At 40.2% G+C, this 20,651-nt stretch overlaps 1 protein-coding gene across 2 annotated transcripts in view; it reads left to right on the top strand.

The window, feature by feature from the left end:
* The window catches only part of myo10 (myosin X), a 408,709-nt gene that overhangs the window by 248,052 nt on the left and 140,006 nt on the right, over positions 1-20,651 (top strand). For both annotated transcript variants that reach the window (XM_039754892.1, XM_039754893.1), the window contains exon 5: positions 14,170-14,304. In XM_039754892.1, the coding sequence (XP_039610826.1) occupies positions 14,170-14,304 (135 nt within the window). The remainder of the gene's footprint in view (positions 1-14,169; positions 14,305-20,651) is intronic.

The raw sequence follows: 20,651 nt of genomic DNA, 5'->3' as shown, positions 1-20,651 counted from the left end.
GTGACAAGACTCCCCTCAGCCCAGACCCGTGGGTCGGGCGACCTGCACCGAGGTCGTGGGCCCGGAGAGGGCATCGGCGTTGGCATGAAGAGACCCCTGTCGATGAACGAGCGTATACTTGTACTGCTGCAGGTCAAGAAACCACCTCGTGACCCGTGGATTCGACTCCCTGTGAAGGGCCCATCCACTTCAGAGGTGCATGATCCGTCACCAGAGTGAACACGCGACCCAAGAGGTAGTACCGCAGCTGAGTTACTGCCCATTTGATCGCCAGAGCCTCTTTCTCCACCGCCGCGTACCTGGTCTCCCTGTCCAACAGTTTCCGCTCAGGTACATAACGGGTGTTCAACACCGCCGACGCTTTGGCTCAACACGGCACCCAAGCCTGTGTCCGGCGTCCGCCTGGAGGATAAAAGGGAGAGAGAAGTTAGGGGAGATCAAGATAGGTGCTGAAGTCAGAGCCCTTTTAAGTCACTGAATGCAGCCCCCGCTTTATCAGACCATACCACCGTATTAGGAGCTCTTTTCTTTGTCAAGTCGGTCAAGGGCGCCTCTCTCTCGGAGAAGCGAGGCACAAACCGGCGGTAGTACCCGGCCAAACCGAGAAAGGATTGGACTTGCCGCTTGGTTTGCGGACGGGCCAGGCCATTATGGCTTGCAACTTGGAACACTGTGGCCTCACAGTACCCGCCCACTAGGTAGCCCAAATATTTGGCTTCCTCAATCCAAAGAAACATTTCTTGGGGTTGATTCGAGCCCGCCTCTCCCAGTGTCCGTAATACTGCTGTGACCTGCTGTATGTGTTCCTTCCAGGTGCTGGAATAGATGACGACGCCATCCAGATAGGCAGCACAGAACGAGTTATGGGGCCGGAGCACTTTGTCCACCAGACGCTGAAAAGTCGCAGGCCCCTGTAACCCGAATGGAAGGACACGATACTGCCAGTGTCCGCTAGGAGTGCTAAACGCGGTTTTTTCCTTCGCGGACTCCGCTAAAGGACCCTGCCAGTACCCCTTTGTCATGTCAAGTGTAGTCAAGAATTTGGCTGGTCCCAGTCTCGAGGAGGTCATCCACGCGAGGCATGGGATAAGCATCAAATCTGGAAACTTGGTTGCCGACGGAAGTCATTGCAAAACCTCCAACTGCCGTCAGGCTTAGCAATCAAGACGATGGGACTGGACCAGGGACTACTACTTTCCTCGATTACTCCTAGTGCCAGCATTCGCTTGATTTCCAGTTCCACTTCTACTTTCTTTGCCTCCGGAGTCTGTAGGGTCGCCACGGACGATCACCCCGGTCAGTCAATATGTCATGCGCAATCAGAGAGGTCCGACCGGGTTTTTCACTTACCACCTCTGGGACAGAGCGGATAGCTGCTTCGAGCTCTTGTTTCTGCCTGGGGGATAGCTGCTCGCCGAAATTAAGGGAACTTACTTCGCAAGAGAGAGCAGGGCTGTCCGGAGGAGGGATCGGGACCCTCTCCTTCCACGGTTTCAGCAGGTTTACATGATATATTCGCTCAGCTGGTCGGCGATTGGGCTGTTTCACCAAATAGTCAACCAATCCCTTCCTTTCCTTAATTTCTGATGGTCCTAGCCAATGGGCGAGCAGTTTAGAGTGAGAAGTTGGTACCAATACCATGACGCGATCCCCCGGTTGGAACTCCCGGAGAGTCGTACCACGGTCATAAAGGCGGGCCTGTGCTGATTGCGCCTCTCTATATGACTTTTAGAATCGGTCTTATTGCATCAAATCTACCGCGCAATTGGGCGATATATTCCAAAATATTAGTGGAGGGCTGTGCCTCCCCTTCCCAGCCCTCTTTTAAAATATCCAATAAACCCCGGGGTTGTCTTCCGTACAGTAATTCAAATGGAGAGAACCCCGTAGAGGCTTGAGGAACTTCCCGATATGCAAAGAGGACAAGGGGGAGGAGTTGGTCCCAATCCCTCCCATCCTTGCTGACTACCTTACGTAGCATTTGCTTGAGAGTTTGATTAAATCTCTCCACTAGGCCATCGGTTTGAGGATGATACACGAGGTCTTTAAATGCTTTATTTTCAGTAACTTGGCAGTCTCCTTGAGCGTTTCCGAGGTAAAAGGCGTTCCTTGGTCCGTCAGGACTTCTCTAGGAATGCCTACTCGCGAAAAGACTCCTACTAGTTCCCGTGCAATATTTTTTGTGGTAGCCGAGCGCAACGGAACGGCTTCAGGGAATCGGGTAGCATAATCCACGAGGACGAGTATATATTTATATCCTCGGGCTGAGGGTTCTAGGGGTCCTACTATGTCAACCCCAATCCTATCAAAGGGAACGTCAATAAGGGGAAGGGGAATCAGAGGAGCACGGTCCTCCTAGGAATTTGCCGCAGTTGACATTCCGGACAGGAAATGCAAAAGCGCGAACCTCCTCATTAATCCCGGCCAGAAAAAGCGGAGCTTAATTCGCTCTAATGTTTTATCGGGCGAGATGGCCTCCAAGAAGGTGGGAGTGTGCTAACTTCGCAAACCTGCCGCCGGTAGGTCCGCGGGATTAGCAACAACTTCCGACCTTCCCCTCATGTTCAGCGACCCGATACAACAAGTCATTATCAACGACAAAGTGAGGTCCCTGTGGCATGGGCAAATGTCGTTGGCGTTAACGAGAACCACTGCATTCTTTATGTGTTTCAGAGAGTCGTCATTCCACTGTTCTCTCTTGAAAGAAGCCGGCGCTCTAAACTGAAAGTGCAACTCAGAGAGCGGGTCGGTCTGACCTCAAGGGGCGGAGATTCCTCCTCGCTGCGGGCGCTAGTGGATGGCGTAGTAGCCCGCGACGGTCCGGGAGTGTCTTCGTCACTCTCTTGGCCTACCGCCCCACTCCCTGTCGGCTGATTACACGGTGTGGAAGCAACTTGAGATGAATCGTTGTCATCTATAACGAGGCCATAAGTTTTTCGGGAATGCTTACTAAACTACGCCGTTACTATCAGACCAGTCTCGCCCGAGGATTACGGAAGCGGAGGATCCGGATGCACCGCCACGGTAAGCTGTCGAAGGGTTCCTCCGAGACATACGTAACACCGGCGGTATTGTATGTGCGGATATCTCCGTGTATACATTTTAGACTGGTCTTCTTTTTAATCCACTGTTGCGGTAGAATAAAGCGGCGAGCAACGACAGACACGCTACTGCGGAATCGAACAGCGCTGTTATCTTATGTCCATTAATAAGAAGCTCCCCGTATGTTTATCCGCCAGGGATTGCTAAGGGCACACAAACAACCCGCCATTGTCCCCTACGGTCCGCCTTGTTCCCGACAGGTCGCAAGCCAGACGGCCCGGCGACTTGAACAAGCTCTGGAATGCGTGGAAGGGACTGCTTTAGTGGGACATAGCTCCCGGTAGTCCACAGAGCGGCTGTTCTGCCCTCCCAGGTTTCACAGCCGGCCTCTGGGTTTGCAAGAGCTGCAGCAGCTCGTCCATAGAATGGAATTCGCCCCAGGCCGGCTGGGCAAATTCCTGGGGTAGTCTTTTTAGCAGCAGAAAACAGGCCACTTGCTGCACTATTTGTAAGGGGGTTAACTCGAATGGCGTAGCCACTCACCCACCTGTTGCCAGAGAGCCATAGCCTGCTCTGACAGCCCTTTGCTTGGGTTAAACTCCCAGTTTATGATTTCCTTCACCTGCCGGCCTGGGGACAACCCATCGTTAACTGGGACCTTGGTCCCGATGGGCAGCTCGGCTTTCCTGCCAAGGAGAGCATACTGAGCCACTCGTGTGTGTTCCCCAGAAGCCAGCCCACGCCTGTGGGTCCCCTCTACGTTCTCCACGAGATGGGTGGTCCCCACCGGTTATGCTCATGGAGCAGAGCCTGCACCGCGTCCTTCCTGACCCTCTGGCACTCCCGCCCTGAAACTCGGCCCGGTACTCACCCACCTGGTTCCGTGATAGTTCGTGTCCCGGGTTCATCGGGGACACCATCCTGCCGACTACGCCACTGTAATAAGTGGAGACCAGAGACGCGGAAAGGTTTGGGGCAGCCACCCGTTTATTACGGTTTCCCGGCTGCAAAAGTCTTTGAGGCATTGTAATAGTTGTTTACACAACAGAGTCCAAAACAGAACTGCCTGCCTAAGCCAAGGCAGTGAGCTTTATAGCACAGAGGGCGGAAATGATGTCGTCCTCTGGGCCGGAACTGGAAGTGACATCATCCTTGGGGCGGAACCGAAGTGACCTCATTCTTGGGGCGGAACCGGAAGTGATGTGTCCTTCCTGGAAATGGCGGCTCCTGGTGGGATTTCCCGGGTAAGACCTGCAGAGAACTCAGAAAGAGCGTCAGTGCACCCCCCCCTGGGCAGATGTATAAACAGTATTTCCTAAGCCCTTCAGCTGCTTCCCATGCACACGTGTGTGACAACAGGTAGTTTCTAGGTTTGTTATTTTTTGCAAGTTTCAAAAACTTGGACATAGTATACTATGTATATAGTTGGTACTCAATTTAGTTGCTGAATTAATTCTTATGTCTAGTTCTACTTACAAACCCATCATGCCATACAGTAATAGTCAGTAATGGATAAGTATTGATTCTTGGGAGAGCTAGGCTTTGAACAAATAATGGCATTGTTCCCCCCATGTCAAAAATGTGTTGTGCCAGGATTAAACAGTGACACCCACAACTGGTACATTATGGAAGACAGTAGTGTCGAATAACTTTTATATGGAATGTTTAGAGGTCAATATGTGAATTGTGTAATAGTTAAAATTTTTAAGCTACTGAGAGAAGATGGTGTTGCCCATAAATTACTTGTGTAAAACAATTTTGGTGATAAATAGTGCCAGAATGTATTTAACCAGTAGATGGTGCCAAAGTAAAACATTTGACTCTTCTAAAAACACCCAGCATTATATTTCTTTTCAGACTTTAATTATGGATCTGCTAAAGGCATAGCATCTACTTTTGTTAATGGAGAAAACCTGAGCTTAACAGGTGGTATTTTGTAAATACATAATTATTAACTCAATCCAGTAATACAAATAATAAGCAAATGTTATCCTAATCAAGAAATGTAATTGTAAGGTTTTTAAATGATCTACAACAGTCATTATTGGTTGTCACTGCAATCTTTAAATTCCAAACACTCAAACAAGCTTCTTTTGGTGCTACTTACATAAGAAGTTGATTGCTCGCTCGATTTCTACTAAGTATGATTGATTTGGCTATGTTTAAAATTAAAACTTTAAAATCGTCAATTAAAGTAATGTGCCATAAAAGCTCCAATCGTAAATTTAGTGTGCAGTGACTTTGTACCTAAGATACCTTACAGCTTCAGGTAAATTCGTGTCCGTTTATCCGCATCAGCAGGATCCTACCTAAACAGTGGAGTGATATACAGCCATATGAAAAAGTTTGGGAACCCCTCTTAATTCTTTGGATTTTTGTTTATCATTGGCTGAGCTTTCAAAGTAGCAACTTTGTTTTAATATATGACATGCCTTATGGATACAGTAGTATTTCAGCAGTGACATTAAGTTTATTGGATTAACAGAAAATATACAATATGCCTCATAACAAAATTAGACAGGTGCATAAATTTGGGCACCCCAACAGAGATATTACATCAATACTTAGTTTAGCCTCCTTTTGCAAATATAACAGCCTCTAGACACCTTGTATAACCTTTGAGTGTCTGGATTCTGCATGGAGGTATTTTTGACCATTCTTCCATACAAAATCTCTCCAGTTCAGTTAAATTTGATGGCTGCCAAGCATGGACAGCCTACTTCAAATCATTCCATGGATTTTCGATGATATTCAAGTCAGGGGACTGTGACGGCCATTCCAGAACGTTGTACGTCTCTGACTGCATAAATACCTTTGTAGAATTCTAACTGTGTTTTGGGTCATTGTCTTATTGGAATATCCAACCCATGTGTAACTTTAACTTTGTAACTGATTCATGAACATTATCTTGAAGAATTTGTTGATATTAGGTTGAATTCATCCGACCCTTGACTTTAACAAGGGCCCCAGTCCCTGAACTAGCCACACAGCATGATGGAACTTCCACCAAATTTGACAGTAGATAGCAGGTGTTACTCTTGGAATTCAGTTTTCTTCTTCCACCATGTAAAGCGCTTTTTGTTATGACCAAATAACTCCATTTTTGTCTCATCAGTCCAAAGCACTTTGTTCCAAAATGAATATGGCTTGTCTAAATGAGCATTTGCATACAACAAGCGACTCTGTTTGTGGCGTGAGTGCAGAAAGGGCTTCTTTCTCATCATCCTGCCATACAGATGTTCTTTGTGCTTATTGCGCTGAATTGTAGAATGATTTACAGATACGCCATCTGCAGCAAGATGTTCTTGCAGGTCTTTGGAGGTGATCTGTGAGTTGTCTGCAATCATTCTCACAATCCTGCGCATATGCCGCTCCTGTATTTTTCTTGGCCTGCCAGACCTAGGTTTAACATCAACTGTGCCTGTGGCCTTCCATCTCCTGATTAAACTCCTTCTAGTTGAAACTGACCGTTTAATCTTCTTAGATAGCTTTTTGTAGCCTTCCTCTAAACCATGATACTGAACAATCTTTATTTTCAGATATTTTGAGAGTTGCTTTGAAGATCCCATGCTGTCACTCTTCAGAGGAGAGTCAAAAGGAAGCACAACTTGCAATTGGCCACCTTAAATACCTTTTCTCATGATTGGACACACCTGTCTATGAAGTTCAAGGCTTAACAAGCTAATCCAACCAATTTGGTGTTGCAAGTAATCAGTTTTAAGCAGTTACATGCATTCAAATCAGCAAAATTACACATGTACCCAAATTTTTGGCACAGCCAGTTTTTCACATTTGATTTAATTTCATATAACTAAATACTGCTTCACTAAAAATCTTTGTTCAGAAAACACCCCAGTACTCCGATGTTCCTAGGAAATGAAAGACATACCACAGTTATCTTTTTTGTTGAAAGTAGAGTAAATTATTATGCAGGCTGAGAGGGGTTCCCAAACTTTTTCATATGACTATAGCTGCTGCACTCATATTAAACAGAAACTGTACATTCTTAGTCAAATTTAGTAGTGTGTTTTGGTCTAATGGACTTAAGACAGAATACATGAATCACAAAAGTCTTGGCTGATTGAATTGAAAGAAAACTGCAGTAAAAAAATCTGTTTTGTATAATAGTATGATAACAGGAGGCATGATTTTCCCTTTAATTCTTAATGCATAAATCAGGGAAGTGCATTTAGAACAACCCTCCAACTTTTATTTTATTAGTGCACTTTGGTATATTTACAATATTTAGCAGTAGTTTTCTGTGTAAGAATATGGGAGTGTATAAGGTATTTGGCCTTACCTTTTTGAGCAATGTATGTATCCAGACTACAGCAAAAATCTCACCATTGAGAATTGTGGTAGTGATGGCCACCTTATTTGCAAAATGTAAGCTTTTCTTTTTTTATCCACTGAAATCTTTGCTGTCTCAAGTGATAATTTGTGATAACTACAGACCACATTGTTATCTGAAACTTAAGCCTTGTTCTAATTACTTGCTTAAGATGCATTTGTTAGTAGTGTAAAAGAATAATTGCAGCTTGAAATATTATCACTATATACAGTAATACACTCCATTTGAAAATGTGTGTGTGTACGTACAGGGGTGTGAACAGTTCTGTAAAGAAGAGTGGGCAAATATTGCACAGTCTAAATGTGCAATGTTGGTTGAGACATACCCCAGCAGACTCATAGCTTTAATCAAAGTAAAGGGTATTTCCACAAAATACTGACATAGTGGTGTGATCCTTTAACCATCTCAGTGATTTGTTTTTTCCTTTTTTGAACTCTTTTAGATATACTTTACTTGGATGTTTTAATTTGCATTAAGTAAATACAGCTGCAGAAACATTTTTGTGTTTTCATTTCTGTGTCTTCATTTCGTGCTGCAATTTTTTTATACATACTATATGTCATTAATATGCCTTGTGATTAAATAAATTCTATTATATTGCTATTTATAGCCACCCATCCATCCATTTTCCAACCCTCTGAATCCGAACACAGGGTCACGGGGGTCAGCTGGAGCCAATCCCAGTCAACACAGGGCACAAGGCAGGAACCAATCCCGGGCAGGGTGCCAACCCACTGCAGCTATTTATATTCTTGTGTATATTTTTCTAGAATAACTAAGATGTACCTTCACCTTTTTTTCTGTTACTTGAGGTTTTCAATGACTTTTACTATTACTTAAAGTAAGTACATTTTGACTAAGTAATAATATTACTTGTTATGTAAAAGTTTCAATACTTTTTCCACCTCTAAATAATAGTTTCCATATTTAGGTGTATCCTGTTAATTAATTTTAATATGCGAGACTTTTAAGAGTTGGACTGAATTTTCACTTAGGCTACAGAATAAACAAAAATTGTATGCCTTTTTTAATAAATGTTTGGTTACCTAAAATAAGTGGCTATTTCAAGATTGTAATGAGTTACCTTTAAACCTATACTTCTTGAAGTAAAATCTTAACAATGAACCTAACAGCAAGCTAAACTGAAAAAATACAGAGGTTAGCCAATTAGTTTACCAGCTTAGATGGTTCCTCACAGTAACTTTGATTTTCAGAAAAATAAAATGGGAAAAGTTAAATATAAAACCTAAAGTTGCTGATTAATCTCTGTTAACATGTGCTATTAATGTGCTAAAAATTTCTGTGATTACATTTTTTCATGCAACCCCTAGACGCATTAATTTAATCATGCTTCACACATAATGAAGCAGCACCAAATAAATCCAAGTGTATAATAGCAGTAGTGGGTCACTGGTGCTTGATGTGGCACTTCCTATTGTTTTTTTTGATAATGAAATTCATAAACACACACCAGGATTGTCACCTGTCCCTTATAATATGGGATCATTCTGTACTGGAGCATAAAATGCTGTATACCTCCCACATTTTTGTACACGTTTCTTATATTCACTAGCTCTTTAAAGTGTGGAGAATAACATGAGAATAATTAAGGTCAAACCAGTTACAGAAGCAAAATGAATGTGCTAACTTTGCAGACAGATAAGCACTGTGAGTTGAGTGAAATTGTGTGTCAGCATCACCCTTGCAATTATGCTGTGATCACACATTGACGGTTTAAAAAAAAAAAGAAAAAGTAAAAGTCACTCCAAGCAGTATAGTGGAACGTCCAGGACAAAGCTCCACATGCAAGTCCCTTGTGCAGTGTAATACACTATCGAAGTATAGGTCTGAGTGGGAGACAGAATGTCACTGGGTCAACCCTGTCACCGGCAATGAATACAATTGCCATTTAGCTTTTTGGTCACCCATGGGGGTATTTAATGTGAAACAGCACATTGCAGGTGCTATCCATTTCCTTACACTGTGGTTGAACAGGCAAACATCAAAGTGCAATTCACAGCAATGTCTGGTTTTCCAAATGTAATTGGGTCAGCTGCATGCACATTGCTATGAAGATGCCTTCGGATGATGAATTTGCTTTGTGTAAAATAGAAAGCATTTCCACTCTGTGCAAAATTATCTGTGATGTGAAAATGCATCTTATTAATGTTGTGGCAAGATGGCCTGCCTTACCTCATGATTCTTTCATCCTGTGAAATAGTAGTGTTGTGAACAAACTTGAAAATGGTGTTGTGTGTGATGGCTGGCTTCTCAGTAAGATAAAACATTTAATATTACCCCTTTGGTCAAAATTGCAAGTTATCTGTTTGATAACTATATAAAATGGTTACTTAGATGACAGTGGGTAGACGTGGCTTCTTACCCCATTTGCCAACTCACTAACTGAACAAGAGAAATGTTATAATGACCTCCACTCTTGGGCTCAGGCAGTGGCAGAACATACTACAGTATAGGGCAGCTTAAGAGCCATTGGAGCTGCCTGGATAAGACTGGTGGAATGCTGCTTTGTGGTCCACAGAAAGTGTATCGCATGGTGCAAATATGTAGCATGCTGCATTATGTGGCACACAATCGTGGCTTGTCCCCATACCTGAAGAGATATGGTATGATAAACCTGACCCACCCCCACCAAATGGATAATTCCTTTCTCCACATCTCTTACAGCATCCACTATTGCAGTTTGTGACTCCAAAACTGCATCTGTCACCACACGTTCAGATGGTCGCCCAGTGGTTTCCAAGGCAGGTGTATGTGCTCAGCCAGTTCCCGAAGAATGGCTTGGGACAGCAGCACCTTCCCTGCCAGGAGTCGTATCCCTGGCATGGAGATCACATTTTGTAATATTGTCTGAAACCAATTAAACAGTAATACTGTATCTGCTGCCTGCTTGTTTGTCTTATTAAACATGTAAAGTATTTGGATGAAAACGTGTAAATTATTATATGGATAATGGTACGTCGGTGAAAAAAAAAAAAGAAAACTTCTGTTTGAACAGTGTAAGCCCTGGAATTCCGCTACCGCGTTCATTGGTGTTGACATTCAGATGGTGGACAGCAACTCGCCCTTTCATGTCAACTTTGATATCTAACCACTTCTTTTTTTATTTCGGGCACAGTGTGACTTTCTGTACTTGAACTTCTGAGTGCCTCCACCTCTTGGTGCCACTCCATCAATTTCCTTTTGTTGCTTATAAAACTGCTTAAGCCACCAAATAGTACGTTTTTCCTTCCTTTGCTGAGCAGGACCTTCATTTCTCTTTCACCGAAATTCTTCATTTTTACACGAGCATTTGACATTTTAAGAAAATACTACATATACATATATGTGTGTATCTCTATTATAAAAAAAGTCTTGCAACGAGACGTGATCTTCTGAAAAGAGACAGAGAGACACTTTCACTTCCCGCAACACGGTCAAGTCATGTCATACTGCCTTCCATTGGAAGGATGTTCCCATGAGACGATGAAAGGGCAAGTAAAGTAATTATCAGCCCAGAGCAAGTCGACTTGAGAAACCTCACAGGTGCAAACAGGGTCAGAAATAAAAGACAAAAAGTAAAAGACAGTAGAACATCATAAAGACGTTCAAAAACATTGGCACTATACACATGCAGAGCAGGTTACAGATTATGAAAGCAGTGGAATTCAAAAGGCTAAAAAAACCTTGGCGCGATACACACGCAGAGCAAGTTCAAAAATACAGTATGACAGTACTAAAATTCGAAAGTCTCAAAAAAACAGATCGCATTCGTGCAAGCAAACAGAAATTATTACTAGGTGAAACAACGGAACAGCAAAAAGAGATCAAATATATGGACATAATATATGTCAGAAGTATTTAGATATTATAAGGCTTTAATGTTTAAGTCGGAGACTTGTAGATCGTCTAATTCGTGTTGCCATAAGGGAAAAGTACTGCTGCTTCCCAATGAAGATGCGTTTCCGCAAGAATTCAAAGATTTGTGGTTTGGTGAAAGTGAAATACACAAACACTACAGGCAAAATATATGCGTCTACAATAATCTTTTCATGATAGCATCATTCAATGCACAAACCATTGAATTACACAATAATGGACCATATGCTATGAGAATCCATGTTCCCGCAACAATTACAGCTACGATAACTGTAATTTCGGAAAAAAAAAAAACACAATCTGGTCTGGTGTATCTTTATGATCACGGAAGAAGAAATGCAACATAGAGCTGAAAGAGTTAAACGATCCGATGTAATAGAAATTATAAAGCCAATAATGGATACAAATCCATACGTCCAAAAGTATTGCACTTTACATGAAATTTATCAGCAAAACACGGACATGGAAATTTTCTTGGATTTCTATATGAATCTGAAATATCAGTCGCATTTATAATAAACTCGCATACGTTGAATTGTCAGCGATAATAATTTCGAAAGACGGAGATGTCAAAGACAGAGTGGATATGCGTGTATATCCAAAGGCAAAGCATGATTCGTCATTTATGTCAAATACATTGCCACATGCTGACCCTTTACTCTTTCATTTGCTTTTCCCAGATGGCTAAACAGGATGGTCGTACAATATGAAACAAACACATTCTGAAAAACAGATAACACCCACACAATATTTCAAGTCAAAATTAGCAATACATTCCTATGTATTTAACCAACTTTTACGTTGGATCCAAAATGGCCGACTTCAAAATGGCCACCATGGTCACCACCCATCTTGAAAAGTTTCCCCCCTCACATATACTAATGTGCCACAAACAGGAAGTTAATATCACCAACCATTCCCATTTTATTAAGGTGTATCCATATAAATGGCCCACCCTGTATATATGTGTATATATATATATGTGTATATATATATATATATATATATATATATATATATGTATGTGTGTGTGTGTGTGTGTGTATATGTATAGAGGCGGAGTGCCCAAACTGCAAACCCAAAATCCACTTATTTATCGCAAAGTGCCAACATGGCAATTTAACCTGAATACTGAGATTTTAGTTTAGAAAGAAGAACTCATACATTAGCATCTTTTGTCTTAAAAGAAAAACACAACAGAGCTTTCAATGATACAAACAACTTTTTATTGAAAGGTAAAAGTTTGCATTTGGCATGCTTTTGAACAATTAATGTGATGTTTGCTGTTGTATGCATGCTGATAATTTGTCTAACCTTGGCTCATACTTTGTAAGTTTGAGAGCAACACATGCAGCACTCGGGTCATTTGTTAGTATGTTTCTGGTGTCTCTCTCTTTTTTTCCGCTTTCCATTCGCCTTGTACTTCTATTATATATTACAGGGACGTGGATCAGGTGTGGCAATTAGCAGCTCCCGGCAACAGTTAGAGATGCGGACGACTCCTCACCTGTGCACTTATGTGAGGACCGTCCGCATCACGAAGCTCCTGGGAACCGCTCCAGCCACACTACCACACCCCCAACCTAAGCCGTGAGTGCGGCGACTATCTATTAAAACTGACCATTTCAATTTTGAGCTGTATAACACATCCCCTCCAACATAGCTCCTCTCCAACCATCACCTTCGGCACAGACTCAACAGGCTGCCATCTGCGCCGCACCTTCACGCCACGTGAGCCGCCCGCCTTACCCCAGACGGGAGGGTGGAAGCGCACCCATTGGGTAGGCAGAAGGGCAGGTGATGTGAGAAACACCATTGGTGGTGTTCCAACACCATTGATGCTCTAGCTCTGCACGACACTAAGACTGGTATCTGAAGCATCCGTCTGGAGAATAAAAGTTAAAACAATTTTACTCCATATTTTCCCTTTTTCAGACCATTCTCTATAACCCCTAACGATGGTTGTGCATGAAAATCCTAGTAAATCAGCAGTTTCTGAAATACTTTGACTGACATGTTTGGCACCAACAACCATGCCACATTCAACGTCACTTGAATCACCTTTCTTCCCCATTCTGATCCTCAGTTTCAACTTCAGCAGGTTGGCATGACAGTGTCTGCATGCCTAAATGCATTGAGTTGCTTTCATGTGATTTGCTGATTAGATATTTGTGTACCTCTGCCTCACAATCTACAATTACAAATCAAACAATTCAGACATGATTAAAGTGCACATTGCAGACTTTAGTTTAAGGGTATTTGTGTACATTTGGGTCAAAACATGTAGTAATTACAACATTTTTTCTACATCCATCCATCCATCCATTATCCAACTTGCTATATCCTAACCACAGGGTCACGGGGGTCTGCTGGAGCCAACACAGGGCGTAAGGAACAAACCCCGGGTAGGGCGCGCACATACACACTAAGCTCACACTAGGGACAATTTGGAATTGCCATTGCGCCTGACCTGCATGTTTTATGGTAAGCTTATTTCAGGGCTCCATCATGTTTGGTACATACCAATGATAGGTATATTAAAGCAGTCATATTTAGGTATTTTGTTGCTTTTCTCTTACATGAAATGACTGCTTGAAGTCTGTGATTCACAAACATCAGCAAGTGTTTCCTCTATACTACTAGCATGCCATCTTGTTCAGCTGATGGAATCCTACCTACCATGATGCCACAGGAAAAAAAAACTTGAGTCTTGTTTTCCTTAATGGGAATTTGCCAGGAATCTGGAAGGTATATATTAATGTTGTCCTTCGTTAATTAGGAATACCAAACTGTTACTAATCTTTTTCAGTACTTCTCCTTTTTACCTTTGAGTGGAAATATTACATTAAGTCATTATAATTAAGTCATCATGTAATCTGATTTCTTTTTTTTTTTTCTAGTGGAGAAAGTGGTGCTGGGAAGACAGAAAGTACAAAGCTTATTCTTAAGTTCCTGTCTGCTTCCAGTCAGAATTCATTAGATTTAACATGTAAGGAGAAAACCTTGCATGTGGAGCAAGCTTTGTTGGAAAGCAGGTATTTATTTTTAATAGTATTTTTTAACAGTATTTAATAGAAATATGTAAAATATCTAACTGTTCTTTGTGTCAGTCCCTTAGAATTTTGTTTTATTGAGCTTTTGTTTGTTTTTAAATATTTCTGTACATAACTTCATACCTGTAAGAGAAGTGATTAATGATAAATTATTTTAAGATGTAAGATGGATAGATAAATCACTGCCACTGCAGGTTAAGCTGTAACATTTGATCTATAGGTCCTATACATGGATACTCAAAGATTAATTCACCTTTTTTTTTTTTTTTAACTTTCTTGTTCAAATTAATGTGCTGTACAGCGCAAAGAATATCAAGAATATAAAGAATGAATATATTTGTCTCGTGTCTGATTTTATGCATTTGTTTGTATTTAATAATAAATGTTAATTGATCATTATTCAAAACTTGTTAAATTGTAATGCCATGTCAGTCATTATCAAATGATCAGTAAATTATCTAATGTCTAATACCACATGTGAAATGGTAATTGATTTCTTGAACTGTTTTTTGCCAACTTTATCAATCATTTGTCATTCTAGATTTTTTTCTGTAGCTACACTTTTTTACAGAACCTCCACATCTCAGAATGTTATAGGTCTCTTTCCATTGCCTTGTGTTTTGGTATGTTTTGATGGTGCTATCAAGCAAGCAAGCAAGCCAATGACTGTGTCTTAAAATTATGAGAAAAGTTGTGCCTGATTTGTTTTTCTGTGTTAATTTATTCAAAATCTGTAAATTTATTATATATTTTGGCTTTAATTATACTTATGTTACTGAGTCTGATTTTCCCACATTTTGGATACCTTGGTTCGTTTTGTTTTAGACCAAGGTTGTTTGGCAACAAACACTAAATTGCCTTTGTTGTATAGGAGACGTTAACACACAGACTTGAATGATGATAACAATAATAATGAACTCTCTGACACATAGCAGTATTCATAGTTAAAATATCATTTGTACATCACAAACATCTGAGTAATGACTTTCTTGCCAAATACTATACAAACCCTGTTGTTGAAATGTTAGAATATTGCTTTTACATAAACACCTGGCCATTTCTTTCCTCATATCATTTATATCAATTTTCCTTATATCATTTATTTCTTTCTTTATATCATTCTTGAGCTCCTTTATGTGTTGAGCAGTGGCCATTGCAATGATCATTACCTTACGTTTGGACAGATCATTTCGATCTTCTCCGTGCTCCATGGGTGAAATAGCAAGCCCAGTTGGAGTTGGCGTTGCAGGCTCATGAGGGGTAGTTAACAACACTGAAGGTAAGGCCATTTTCAGTTTCAGTGAGCCTTCTGGAATCGCTCTTGGCAGGAGTGGATGCAGCTGCATTGGGTCCCGGGAAGTCTGTGCTTTTGCCCATCTGTTCCAGGTCAGGCAGGCTGTACCTTGAGCTTGAACTTGATGTCTGTTAGGCTTGGATGAAGCTTTAGCTGTCTTTTCCATTTCTTTCTGAGCCTTTTCTGCCGCTCGTGCTTCTATATGCTTGCATATACTGTAATTGAACCCCCTTGGATTGAGTTAATACAGGATACCTTGTGATGTTAAAAAATAGAGAAAAAATAACATCGCTGCTAACAGTTCCGTCTCAGAGTCCATCTCCCATAACAGATGAGACCAAAGGACCTGATGTGCACTTTTAAGTCCTTTAGATGAAAGTCAGAGAGATATCATTCTGTTTGGTCCACAAAACATTTTGATGGTGCCCTCAGATAAAAAAGAAAATAAACATTTTTAAAAAACATTTGATATGTCAGAAGACCAACACCAACAAGCCAATAATTAAATGGTTTCACCAACAAGAAGAATAGACTTCTAACCAACTTTAGCTGGTCATGTGTTGCTCACTTTATATCATTTGATTAGCTGCTGCTGAATAAGCAGTTAAGAGTTCAGAGTATTAACAGGAAAATCAATTTAAAAAAATGCTCTGTTCTATTATCAGCAGTAACTGGTTACTAATGGAGAAAGTGGTTGGAAGAAAACCCTGCAGCCACAGTGGCCCTCTAGGATCAGAGTTTGACACCACTACTTTTAATGAAAACCCCACCCAACAATCAGTGTGTTTACATGTTTTATTAACCAGTTATTCTTAGAAACCTGTTTTCTAAAATGTAAACCCTTATTAGAGAAACTGGAATAACACGTGGATTTACCACGGTTATTTGGCTATGTAAAGTTAAGGATTTTGTAGTGTTCACATGTTTATTACACACTGTTCACTTCCTTAGCTTTACATGTACTTTCAGCAGCCAGAACGGAAAGCATCCAAAAAATAAATTTCCTGAGACAAATACTTGGCAGATCGCATTTTTACTTCTCCTAATGGAAGTAATCTGGCCCATTATTTCAGAAATTGCTAAATTTTTGTTGATGAGCTGAACATACAGTTATAGGCTTGGAAGCACAATGTCAGGAACAGTGTTGTTTGTAACACATTAAAAGTAACGTGATTTATGTTGTCTGATTAATTTTTAAAGTGACAAGTAACCAAGTGCAGTACCTGCATTATTATTATCCCAGCTGCACAGCCAAGCAGAAAAGTGTGTGCTGAGTGCAACCTGGTAACAGAAACCTGTGAATAAAGTGTCAGTTTAGTTTTAATCCAGCTATTTGCTATAGATGTGTTGAAACAGTGTTCATACTATGGTTCATTAGTGGCTCAGGTCGAGAATGTGAAAAGGGCATGAAGGACTAAAGGTATTTATAAAATACAAGAAAATTATCACAGGCTTCGTGTTTGTTTTCGGATTCATGGTGGCCAATTGTTTTGCAATGTTTGTACACAGGAGAACTCCAGAAGAGTATTTTTGGCAAATGGAGGTTTCTGCATTAATTGCATTACTCGCTTTATCTCAATTTTGTGTGTGCATGTAAACACACTAATTGGTATTTTCTTTCTTTATATGTTACTTGTCCTATGTAGTTTGTGTGAATATCTAAAAACATTTTAATCTATTTTCATGCTGAACTGAAATAACAAAGTTTCCTGATAAAATAGGTGTCTGTGGCAACAAATGGTGGATAACATCAAACTATATCAAAAATGCCCATGGACAGATTTTGCTTACATTGATTTTACTTATGTTTCATTATCCTCGTGTCAAGTCATCTAGTCATATGCTCACAACATTTGTATTTTTACTGAAAATGTTGTCAAAAAAGCCACTTCCAGAAAACTATTTTCTGAATAAAAAAGAAAGTGCATCTTAGCATTTAAACTGAAGACCTACGTCACTGTTCGGTTCATTTGTCAGCTTTCCAGCCCAACAAAAACTTTATTCTTTGGCTAACATTGCACTTCACTTGTTATGAACATTGTTCAGTGAGAGATACTTTAACTTTTAACTGAAGATTAAAAGTTATAGAAAAGCAAATTAAAACATAATCCAGACGAGAATAAGACTCATTAAAACATAATCCAGAAGAGAATAAGACTCTTATTTGTACATATCCAAAGTGCTGCAACATGGAAAAAGTCAGTCAACCATGTAATTTTAATAGACTGCTTGCTAAATAATCTTTAATTACTCCAGTTTTGAGTATTAATATAAGTTTAACAATGAGAGGCATGTCTACAATTCACATATCCTTTGTGCTTAAGGCAGTTCTATGCTCTCCATCACGAGAAGTGGTTTATTTAACAATATTTTAATAAAAATAAATTCATTTCATGTTTATTTTGAGCACATCATTGGGGCTGACATGTGGATTGTGAAAAATGCGTTGGCTTGAGATTTTTTTCACAGATGTTTTTGATGTTGTTTGCTGTTGCCCAGTGTTGGTCACTATATACACCAGTTCTTTGAGAAGCTTTCTCCGTTTTGCATAAAAATATCACATTCAAAAATGTTTCTTTACCATCACTACAAACTTCATGCTGGGGAAAGTAACAGATGAAAAAACACTTTTTAAGCCAGCATACAAGGAAAAACATTTTTCTGAATACAGTATATACTCACATATAAGTCGGGTCTTGAAACACGAAAAATCGGATCATTAAATCAGACCCCAGCTTATACACCCGTTCAAAAATGCAACATTTAATTTTTTTTTTTTTTTTAACATCTTCTTGCCGCCTCCAATCTCTCATCAGTTTCTCAGACACATCGAATTTTGTTGCAGCAGTGCAGTTACCAACTTCTTACGCTGCTTCCATGACGTTTAATTTAAAATCAGCTTCATATTTTCTTCTGATCGAATGCTCTATCCTAGATAAGGGATGTTGTTACGATAAAGGTGTACGAGGGTGTGAGATACAAAAAACACAATCCGTGCAAACATTGCTTCGGAATAGTTTGAGTATTACTGTATGGTCACGTAGGCACTATACATTGGAAAAAAAAAAGGCAGTGTGCTCCGTGGTTACACTCAGGTGGGCATTAGCATATCATAATCTCTTGGACCAATAGCACGAGTTTTCCGCATTCGACTTTTATGACTGATATTATAAAATACCTGAAATTATACGGTAAAATCAAGTCCTTACTTAATCGTGGGAGAACTTATCCTTGAGTATATACGGTAATAAAAAAGTTAACCTGTTTGAACTGTAAAACTTGTAAAGACACTGAAATGTGTTTGTGGGATTTCAGTAGAAGAGTCAAAAAAAAACTGTACTCCAAGTTGTATTTTACTAAACCATTCTAGATTTTGATAACACTATAAGTATAAGTAAGGTGTTTTCATTTTGTTGTTAGATGTTAATTGTGTTATACTGCAGAAAAACCTAAAAAGAATTCAGATGTAATCCAACTATAGCAGGTCCAGTCAATGAATTTTGGTAATTGCTAGAGATGCTGACTGATCGGCTGCCTATCCTGACCAATTTTCATTAAAAAAGACTCAATCAGTGAACGGTAAATTAGCCATGGTATCACAAAAAAATTATCTTTTCAGCCCCTGCTTTTCCTATGCTTTATGGTAATTTAACCGCAGTCCTCCTTTACGCAACGTATTACAGTAATTGAGCCAGCACACATTTTTTATTTTGCAATCGAACTTCCTGTAGTGTAAACAAACCAAGTCACAGCTTGTTTTATAAGAGGTCAAGATATGATTGGAATATTAAAGTTTATATTTAAGAAAGTGTAATAATAAATTGAGAAAAAGGAGTTGGAGGAGTCAGTCATCCTGTGCAGTTTGGACAAACAGCAATAAAAGCTACTTTAACTCTTTGAGGGCTGAATATTTTTTCCAGTTTTCTGAAAAGCACACAAAGAAATAGTTTCACACGGAAATCCATATAAAACATTTTTTGCTGCATGTCGCGGCTGGGGTCGGCAACTCTGCCAGCACCTCAATGACCAGCAGGAATATGTGTTGGGCCAGCTGCTTAACTGTCTTCGCGCAGCAGTAGTGGTCACAGTGGGATATAATATGGCTTTTCAGTGTAAGAGGCAGTCCTCCCGGGTGAACGTTGGCGTAGGCGCATTAGCTATATGGACATGTTCAGCACCACGATCAGCTGATGCTGATCCCTTCACTTTCATTTTCGATCTCCAGATCACTTGCATCAAAATCCAACAACTCGGAGTCTGACTCAGTGATACGACACACAACACGTCATCCAAAGAGTATTTTGCTTTGCGCATTCACTTTGGTCTCTGGTCAGATGTCAATGCCATGTGAGGGGTTGTTTGCTCTTTGCTACTCACGCACGAGCAAGAAATCTCGGTCAAATCAACAAAGCTAACTTTAAAGAGAGTTGAGCTAACACATAACGGCAAGTTTTGTCACAGTTTAAAGCCGATTACCGTCCTCTACCCCTGAATTTCGACAAAAGTTGACATCCGCCCTGAAAGAGTTAATGAATTCATACCATTTTATTATGTTCTTTATACTAAAATGGACACCATTTGAGTTTGGACAGAAAAGTTGTTTTAAGTGTAACAGCTTACATTTTTAATTGGGGAATAAAATGATAAAGCAAATTTGAAATTGTTACTTAGTAAATAATGGCATGTTAGCTTAACTTGTTAATCATTTTAGTTTTGTGTCTTCTTGATAAAGAAGTTACAAACGTTTGTATTTGTGGCTTTGTTAAAGATTTGTGCAGTGTTTTATTTGTTGCTTTGTGTCATACAGTATAGGTTTTGGTAAGAAATAGAGATGCACCGATATGGGAATTTTGCGCCGATGCCGATATCCAATAATGTCTATGTACTTATCTGCCGATACCGATGCCGATATACATATTTATAAGATACAGAGAAAAATGAGACTTGATCTGTCTGGACAAGAATTACAGACAAAGTGAACATTTATTTGTATAACAATTTTGCACACCACATTCAATCATTAAAAACAAATGAT

The sequence above is a fragment of the Polypterus senegalus genome, chromosome 5, assembly GCF_016835505.1.
Source record: "Polypterus senegalus isolate Bchr_013 chromosome 5, ASM1683550v1, whole genome shotgun sequence".
Lineage (NCBI taxonomy): Eukaryota > Metazoa > Chordata > Cladistia > Polypteriformes > Polypteridae > Polypterus > Polypterus senegalus.
Note: the sequence above shows the minus strand (reverse complement) of the source record. Positions and strands in the feature narration are given on the sequence as shown.